The sequence below is a fragment of the Copadichromis virginalis genome, linkage group LG5 (genome assembly GCF_057382275.1).
Source record: "Copadichromis virginalis isolate Kocher_CV1m ecotype Utaka linkage group LG5, C_Virginalis_male_GT1.1, whole genome shotgun sequence".
Classification (NCBI taxonomy): domain Eukaryota; kingdom Metazoa; phylum Chordata; class Actinopteri; order Cichliformes; family Cichlidae; genus Copadichromis; species Copadichromis virginalis.
Window position 1 is genome coordinate 32,600,512 of NC_140622.1, and position 10,221 is coordinate 32,610,732.

Sequence of the window (10,221 nt, forward strand, 5' to 3'; positions counted from 1 at the left end):
GGAAATACATGACTTTAGATTTTGACACAATCCAGACCTGATTTTTTTTTATTGAGGTTACAAATGTGTTAGGGGCTTTATCAGCTATGTGTTTGTTTGGTGCTCAGCTGATTCTTTGTTTCCTCTCTTTATTTGTTTCATTTAATAAATTTAATAGAACTGGCATTAGGCATTGTTGACGATGGCAGTCATTCATCTGGCGCTATTATATAAGAATATTTTGTACTGACTCGCAACAGTCAGTGAGACCTGTGATTGCAACATCATTGTTCTTCTGTGGCCAGCGTTATGTAACGAGGTGAAGTTCGGATCAGTGAAACTGTGAAGTGAGAGTTTGGGGTCCCAGCTGGGACCCTCGCTGCTCGGCGACCACTGTGAGGACCTAGACCACATGTTGAGAAACGCTGTTATAGCCACATGAAGGGGTGTGGAAGAGGCAAGTGCGCAGCCACTCAGGGCAGACGGGCACTGGAGCAAAATTCATCCCTACTTAACATGTCAATCAGGATTAATGCCCTTACAAACCTCCTATTTAGGTTCATCCAGTTCCTTTCACTAGTGGAAGTTCCGAACCAGGGCAGAGGCGGTAATATATAAGGCAGGACAGGACAGGACAGAACAGGAACGCAACACCAAAGCACAGAGTAGCGCGCACTACGGAGCGTCGCCTGGACTTGTGTTTCACGTTTGTACTCCTCGACGGTAGTTGACAGGCGCAATGACTGATCACTCACTGATTTCGTGAGCGTGATGCATGTAGACTGTCAGAGCTCTTCAAGTCACACTGTTCTGTTTTAAAAAAAAATATCTCTCGCCTGTGGATTAGTTATGCAACAGTGCAGATGATATTGTTTGCATGCGGGTAAAGTTGCAGGAGCTCAGAAGTCGCTGTCTGCGCACTCAGTTCACTGTTGGCGGATATCTGCGGTGCACGTAAACTTGCAGCGTAAACATACTTACAGACTATCCGTGAGCACGTTCCGAAATGGAGCTGAAGAGCGTGTGTCGTATGCTTCTTTTCCCGGTTCAAATCCTCTACTGTATAGTAAGAGCAAGTTTGATGTTGCTGTTGCCAAGCAGACGGAAAGACCTCACCAAGGAGGTGGTATTGATCACTGGTGGAGGACGAGGCATCGGACGACACCTGGCCAAAGAGTTTGCCAAGCATGGGGCCAGAAAGGTAAGTCGATAACTTGTTGCACATACCTTTCCTCCTTCCACTCCTTTCAGATCAGCACATTATTAACAACGAGATTAAATTACTTTCTGAGCAATTTGTTTTGGTCATATATTAAGTTATATTTTCAGCTTTTATCAAAACCACCCCCCTCATCCCTCACCAGGTAGCCTGGTCAGTCTGGTCTCCCCTGCCCCACGTGTATTGCTGTTTCAATGTTCTATAAAAGCAGGGATCACGACCTCCAAGTAACCTAGTTGTCCAGTGAGACCAGTGACAATTTTTGTTCAGGTATTGCACAACAGCTTGGGTCAACCAGAGGGCAGGTCTGGACAGCATTTATGGCTGCTTGATATGATTGAGTGTGGTACTGAGCTGACATTCATTCTGCTTGGGTCCAGGGTGATTTTTGCGTTTTGCCTTACACAGAAAGTGCATCATCCAAAGATTTAGCTGTAAAAACTATACATTAACCGTGGCTTTACATATGTGGCTGTTTGTTTATTTTAGAGTGCATAAAATTTAACTGAAACTGCTTCAAGTCAATGCAGCTCTGATATTTCTCTATTGTAGCTTCTTGCCATTTTTGAGCAGTCTCCATAAGACTGTAGCGTCTACTAGCATGCCACAACAAAAGACTTCATAATGTTCTTAATAAATAACAGATAAGTTGTTGTTGTTTTCAAGGATAGCATGAGTTCACGAGATATTGTTTTGTGGGGTGTGTTTGCGAAACAATAACAAGGAACACATTCTGTTATCTTTTTTTGTTTCTTTTAACCAGTTACAGTAACTAAAATGCATACTTATCATGGAATATATGTGGGTCAAATCTTCCATACTCAAGACACAATGCAATGTAAACAGAAAAAAAAGATTTGTCATTGTTTTATACAGCTGGAAATGAATATTAATGTATAGCAAAATATGTAGGTTACCTGAAAACAACAAGTTTATATTGATGACATGAGTTGGAATAGTCCATATCATGACGCTTAAAGTTGCTTGGTTTACTCCTAAATAAATCACCAAGATAAAATAAATTATAAATTCAAATTTTCATTGGAAATCACCTCATCCATCACAACAATTAACCTTCCATGTCCCACCTCCCTCACTATCCCTCATCCCCTTAACAAGGAGCTTTCTCTTGTTCCTAAAATGCTCTGGTGACTACACACACACACACACACACACACACACACACACACAGCTTGTCTTCATTGCAGGTCAGGGTAACCTCAGTTCAAAATTTCCAGCTGTGGTTTGTCTACCAATCCTACTGAGTGAACATTACACAGCTGAGTGCCAGATGAGTCGCTGGTGGCCCTATAGCAGCAATGTATCAATACAGAGTAGCTCTATTTTTGATCACCTCAGATGGGAGTCATCATTACACGTGGAAGAAAATTGTGGTAATTTCTACCCATGTTGAGCAGCCCAGCTGATAGCTTTGGGTTGCAATTATACATACGAGTGACACAGGCGCCACGTCTCAGATGATCTCTTAAGGTGCAATTTCAGCAGCTTGAAAACATTGCTAAAAGCTCAATGAAACACTAACTGCCTCCTTCTGTCTTTCAATGCCATCTCCTTGGGGAACGAGCTAGAAGAAACCAGCGGGTTTTAAAAGCTTCACTTTGCAGCTGCGTAACAATGGATGTCACCATGCTTTTCAGCACCCTTTTGTTGGGCATTATCAAGGTGTGAAGGCTTTGAAAACAACACCTGTGGTAATGTGTATGACAATTACTCCCTGCCTAAAGAGATGCTAAAAGGATAATTGTGAATAGGGCTGACCTCTGCGAACTTACGCTAACTCTTGTTTGAGCCTCTTTGTCAGTAGTAGCCAGAATTACCTTCGCCTCTGCTTAGGTTTTAGTTTTTTCACATTGTAAGGAAGACTGACTTCAATGTCAACGGAGGAAATTAGTCAAGATGAAAAGCTGGAGACCCAGGAGGGGAGCCATGTCTTATTCTGTACTATTAGGGGAGAGCAGCGCCAGCGTGAGGCAAAAAAATAGAAAAAGGCAACCAATAACACAGTGAGGGGTCTTTCATAACAATCCCAGTAAATACTCAGAAAATTAAAATGGTATATTTCTTCAGAGCTCGTTTAATTATTTTGCAGCCTCCCTAAAAGCACCACCAACTCGGGAGGAAAATGTTTACACGTTTTTTCTTTCCTTTTATATGTGGTTGTTAACATTACTTGGAGATCTCTGCAAAGAAGATGAACCGAAGCAAGTCACTGACAACAGGTTTGTGTGGGTGTGCTTGTGTTGCGCTGGAGGCGGGAAGCACACCACTCCCAGCTGGGTATTGCCCTGCAACTGACCTTGCTGTCTCCGCAGTAATTAGACAGCGGCAGGCGACTGCCTCCTGAACTCCTGCTGCCCCCTCTATGTGCTGCCTCTCTGCTTGCCCATACAATGGGTGTGAAAAGGAGGGCTCATACCCACCCATATATTCAGGCCCGAGTGATAGAGTATCACTGTAATGTAGCTGGAGCTAGTTGGGGATATCTTAAGCTGCATAGAGTGACATCTGCTGTCTACCTTTCAAAGTCTTGTTTTAAGCTTTGCAACATAGATTTGTTTCATTAAAGGGCTTTTACTTACAGCATGTGTTGACATTAGGTCTTGTTAGGCATGCCAAGTAAGAACAATCACCAGTTTATCAACAATAGCGAAGAGGGCTTGTGCAAGGTCAATTAAAAACTGTTTTCTTAACATTTCTGTCCAGATAGCAATTTGGCCAGTGCTTGTTTGCTCTGAGGATCCTGCATGTTGTGACGGGTGATAAACTTAATGAATTAAATAACATTTTAACAGGAGAGCACAATGTAAGTGCTGACTTTTAATGAGAACTGTCAGCTTTGTTTGCCTGACTCCTATTAAAAGCTTTCAGTTATTTATCAAGACCTGTCTGCCTTCACTGATTACTCAAATGGGCTTGCAAATGAAGCAAACAGAAAACCTAATCAAAAGCAATTCAAACCAGGGCCACTCACAGAGGGAGGCAAACCCAGAGTGCTCCAGATCTGATAAAGAAATGAAGCGCATAAAAAGCACATTCTAGACTGCAGTCTTTTATGTTTCTAAAAATTTTGGTGTGTTTGGTCTGCTTCAGCTGCTATTAGCCTTGGACAGTTTTTGACACATGAATACTTGGAAGAACAGAGCAACATAGCAATTTGGGACTTCTTTTATTTCCAGATTGTGAATATGAAAGTTATTTTACTGTATTTGTTAGTGTGCTATGTTTGGCTCTCAACCAGTGAGTGAATTTTAAATTGGCACAGTGTGAAATTACGCTGTTGCTGGAAGATGACAGGTTTAATTTGTGCAAGAGTTGCACTGTGCAACATGCTTGCATACTTTTGCACTTTTTTTAAAACTAAGTCTTAAAATATCTTTTGTCATGTTTATTAATTAGATCTCTTAGACTAATCCATCCTGCCTACTAACTAAATGGATGTTTACGCATATTCATTGGTGTAAAACAATGAGAATGACAGGCTGAACCACGAGGTAGCAAACAGACATGCTGTCTTGCACCCACGCGCAGTCTCTGACTCCGAGATACACAAGATCACTTTCCAGAGGACTTTTTGCTCAAATATTAACCTTGGTCATGGGCGACTAGCCAAATCCCACACTGGCGTCTTCAGCACTTCACACACGCACTGTTTTCAGACTCCCTGACCAGAAATGACAGGGCTCATCTGCCCAACAGTCCATGTAATCTCTTTGAGAATTTGTGTTTGAGAGATGAGGAGGGCTCACCCCCTGATTTCATTACCTTTCCCTGACCCCAAAGACTGACAGATCTAATTGCCCAATCACTAGTCCCCCACCTCTATCCAACCTCATGTTCCCTGCTCAAATGACCAGCCTTCATTTAGTCTCTGGGTGGATGAAGAGACAGTTCATTCACCCACTAACCCCCGAGCCTTTAATCTTGCTTGAAAACTATTTGTTGGAGTGAAATTGCCCTCTCTATTCTCTGAACAAAAAGAACATTGCTATTCAAAAAACTCATTTTCACTATACTGCCAAAAAAAACAAATTGAGTGATTACTGTAAAAAAATAAAATAAAATAATTTTTTGCACTCGATGCTGAATTTCCTACTGATTATACGTGTGTTTGTTTAGAAAATTAACATCTTGTTATTTACCAGGTAATCCTGTGGGGCAGAACAGAAAAGTGCCTCAAAGAGACGGCTGAAGAAATTACCCTCTCTGGAACTGAGTGCCATTACTTCCTGTGTGACGTGGCCAATCGGGAGGAAGTTTACAAACAAGCCAAAGTGGTTAGAGAAAAGGTATGGCAGCTTAGTGTTTTTGAAAAGATAAATCTGCTTGCACAAGAAGAAATATAATTTGCACACAACAGATCGTAAAATATTTCCCTGAGATGCCTCCCCGTCTAGTCTGTATGTATATTTGCTTTGAGCTGCTCTTTCTCCCATCTGGTGTGTATAGATTACACTTCATCTCAAATCTCTAAATATGAGCTTGGAATGTTGACAGCTCTTGTGGAGTACAACTATATCATTTCAGGAAAGCAGACAGCAAATGCTTGACATTTTTGACAGGGTTTTCTCTTCCTATTCTTGCACTTTTTAATCTCAGGTGGGAGATGTTACGATATTGGTGAACAACGCAGCAGTCGTCCATGGCAAGAGTCTGATGGACAGCGATGATGATGCTCTTCTGAAATCCCAACACATCAACACCATGGGGCAGTTCTGGGTAAGATTTGATTACATTGTAGCAGAGCCAGTTTTCCTGCAAATACAGGGAAATATAGGGAAATTCCTCTGAGCTGATTATCCTTATCATTTTTATATTTTGATTATAGCATGGCACCGTATGCAGTAGGCAGCCACAGGCTTGTCAATCATGACTCTTATTATGGCAGGTTAAGTGGGGTATTTCCAAATTGCCTCTCAGCCCCTGAAACATCAGAAGGGTTGTGAAACTCATGGCATTTTTATTTTGAATGGAGATCAAAAGACTATGTCATATGCAGACAGAAATGCAATTATCAACTAAATGGAAATGGAAATTTAATCTGTCGTTACAGTGTGGGCTTGCTTCTCTTGTCTGTTCTTCTTTCTACTCTGAATATATTTCACCTTCTATTTCTACACCCCTCACCGCTTTTTCCTTCATTCTACCTTTCACAGTCTCTTTTTCTTCTTTTTGTCTTAGACAACAAAAGCTTTCCTGCCTCGAATGCTGGAGCTGCAGCACGGCCATGTCGTATGCATTAATTCCATCCTGTCCCAGTCTCCGATCCCTGGGGCCATAGACTACTGCACCTCCAAGGCCTCATCGCTGGCCTTCATGGAGAGCCTGACACTGGGCCTGCTGGACTGTCCTGGTGTCAGCTGTACCACAGTGCTTCCCTTTCACACGAATACAGAGATGTTCCAGGGCATGAGAGTCAGGTGAGAAGACACAACAAAAGGAAGCGAGGGTGGACCATTCTTACGTCATACCATGGTTCAGAAATATGGGTTATCTAGGGTTATCCATCACAAAAAATATGGTTACAATTGGGAAAAATTAATACCCTAATGCTTTGTTGGATGAGTAAGCCAGAGGGAGCTGGTTTAATAGTGGCTAAACAAGCCACTTTAATGTAATTGGTGAAAACAAAGCAGTGAGTTACAAAAAATATTTCATTTCTTAAATCAGTTACATTTTAAAGTACACAAAAAGCTATCCAAATCTCCTGACAACATTTCAGGAAGGTGCCAGAATTATTATGAATACTACTGGAGAAAACGAGCATCATTTTTCCATACATCAGCCCACTAATTTGTGTCTTTTGCCCATTTTGTGTCTTTGGACAACAGTAGATCTGAAGTATCCTAGTCCCTTGAACAAAATCTTATAGGAATTTTAAGTGGAAATGCATCAAGCAAATCCAACACTTAAATTCAGACTGAAATATCTCAATAACCTTTGGATGCACTGCAAACTCTGAACATTGTTATTATTCCCCTACAGGGTTAATCCTACTGACTTTAGAGATTCCATGCCTCTCCCTGTATCACTGGTGTGAGGTTGACATTTGTGGCTCAGAAGGAAATACCTTCACAGCTATTGGATGGATTACTTTGAAAACTATTATTCAAAGTCCAGAAAGGGAAAGATCGAATGAGTTTGGTAATCTTCTGACTTTACGTCTAGAGCCAACCAGCTGGTCAGTTTTCACTTGCCCTGTATTTGATCAATGGGCACGGAGTTTTGTACAGATGCTTGTGGTTGCTATAAAATCTATCCTATAGGCTATCAACCTTTTCCCCTGTAATGATCTCTCTCCTAATCCACCTGATTCATGATTCTTCTGACTTACGGTACCAGAAATGATAGTTTAACATTTTAAAAGGAATTTGTATACTTTGACTAAATCAGCTAATGACTCGATATTTAACAGACGGCTAGTAATTATTTTAGGATTTTAGAGATCACATGAAAACATAGCTGCTTTAAACTTTTTTTTTTTTTAAATGGTGCTGCGTTGCTTCGCATATTTGACATTGAATGTACATCCTGGGTGTATGATTGCATCAGACCTTTCACACTGTTTTGTAATAGTTATTGGGTATGTCAAAAATCCAAAATGTACAGTTTGGCGAGATAAAGTATGGCAGCATAATTTCAAATTCAGCTGCGCTCTGGCATTTGTTATGAACAGCGGTTGCACAGATAAAACTTGAAGCAGATAGAAAATATAATCAAAATTTTCCCAGAGTGTCCCAGAAACAACATCACTTTATCTCAAATTGTCATTTTTTTTTTTCCAGGTTTCCCCAGCTCTTTCCACCCCTCAAACCTGAAGTAGTTGCCCAGAGGACTGTTGATGCAGTCAGAACTGACAAGGCTTTCCTCTACCTGCCATGGACAATGCACGCTCTTGTCATTCTCAAAAGGTGAGATTTCATGTGCCATCTTGTTTTTATTGCTGTATTTTCTACTTCACGATTAACATGCTGACACTAGTGTTTTTCGTCTGTCTTTAGCTTCGTGCCACAAGTTGCACTTGAAGAAATCCACAAGTTTTCTGGGACTTACACCTGCATGAACACATTCAAAGGGAGGACATGAACCTGGACTGTGCGCAATATGAGAGCGACCTCAACAGTTCTCGGGTGTGATGAAGGGAATATGGACCTTTACACATGTGAAAGTGGAGCAGGTCCCATGATAGAGTGAAGACAAACACATGCAAGGGTGTCGCTTCTACAGTTACAAGTAATTGATAAACTGCTCGATACACCCTGATCCTATGTATATGTATATAGTATGGAGGACTCACTTTGATCTGAAGCCATGCATAGTTCTATACCAGTAGTTATTCTGGGAGTTTATTGACACATATTTTGTCGCCTGTTTTTACTTTTTCTTCTTTTTTTTTTCTTTTTTTTTAAATTCTTTTAATATGTCTTTGAATCAAAACAAGGTAATAAAATCGAGTTTTAGAATTGCACTTTCTCCATTTGTACATGATGAAAATAGAAAAAGTGAACACTTGGGCGGTAGACATTGTATTCTATCAGGGTTTTGACTCCCATGGCAGTGCGATAACAGCTTTGATTTATTCCAAGCATGAGATCAGTGACTGTGACAGACGATGTTGTCAAAACATAAAATGCACTCATGGGGGCCATGTGGGGCATATTCTTGTTTGTTCTCTGCTGTCAGAAAATGGTACAGGGGGGATAGTGTAAATCTCAATAAACACAATGAACTCAAAACAAGTCAGTCAGGCCCTTCTAATGCCTGCACAATGGTTTTAATTGCATTCAATGAATGTGAACAGCCAGAAAAAACTTTATTGTACGTATTGCAGACATTCATTCATCAAGGCTTTAATTATTAAAACAAAATTAAAGTAATTTTTAATTTCATCTTAGCAACATCTTCTGTTGCTAAGATGACGTCAGGTTTGATTTCATTAGCTTGGCTTTTAACCAAGCAATCTGAAGATGTCTGCAGTTGCTGCACATTTGTGTTAGATTATATAAATGTGATTTGAATTACTAAAACCTGAGAGGCTTATATTCCAGGACAAAAATGATGTGACAGTATGGGTGCTCTTTTGTTTTACTGCATTAAACCTCAAAATGTCCCAGTGCTTTAGCACAAAAGAAAGAATTGGAGCTGTGGAAAATTATAATGGATGAGATTTGTCATTGCCAGTGTCTTACAATTACCTTTTGATTGAGGATATTATTTAAGTGGTAAAAACGCATTTCATAAAACTGGAAGGCGCTTACACTGGTGGATGAATTGCTAAACCTTACTCGCTTTGGAACTGAAAATGAACAGCATCCACCGTAAAACCGCAGCTCCCAATTTAACATTTCTGCCAAATAGGGAAGAATTACCTGTTATTCCATCATTGCTAATATAATGTGAATAAAAGCCTGCAGCAGTTTCAAAGGTGAGGAGAGGCCTTAAATTATACATCCCATTTCTGTGCTGATACATTTCTTTCAGCTCTTTTTAGCATTTCAGATTTTTCATGTTGAATAAAACTGTATTTATTCAGAGGACACAGCCATACTTCAGAAGATATCCCAGTTCAAAATAAGTGCATTAATCAGGTTATTTGATATAATAAACTGGCCATTAGCTACATAGAGATTATTTCTGAAGTGGGTAAAGGTCAACCAAACCTAAAGAGAAACAAAACTCAGGTTAAAATACTTTACATGGAAAAAAAAAGAGAGTTTCTAATCTCTTTTACATCTCAGATGGCACACTATATCCAACCTTGTTATTTTTTAATGAAATGAGGCAAAGATCTGACCTCACCTAGGCTGATTCACTGAAAGGGATGTAGTAAAACTGAAAATACCATACTCTGCTGCAGTTTTAACCTCGGGTGTTGAGCCTTCTTTAAAAGGATAAACTGCTTTAAGATGTCTGAACTGTTCACATTTGACTCAGACTCAAACATGAAAACTACTCATCAAGATGAAGGACAGTTTTTATACCTCACTCCCCACTGCAACACAAAA

At 40.2% G+C, this 10,221-nt stretch overlaps 1 protein-coding gene across 1 annotated transcript; it reads left to right on the forward strand.

The window, feature by feature from the left end:
- Positions 1-428: 428 nt before the first annotated feature.
- On the forward strand, positions 429-9,019 carry dhrs3b (dehydrogenase/reductase (SDR family) member 3b). The gene is made up of 6 exons (XM_085457383.1): positions 429-1,180; positions 5,362-5,505; positions 5,816-5,935; positions 6,398-6,636; positions 8,002-8,127; positions 8,218-9,019. Exons 1-6 carry the CDS (start codon positions 986-988, stop codon positions 8,300-8,302), a joined length of 909 nt encoding a protein of 302 aa, XP_085313509.1. The 5' UTR covers positions 429-985; the 3' UTR covers positions 8,303-9,019.
- The last annotated feature ends 1,202 nt before the right edge of the window (positions 9,020-10,221 follow it).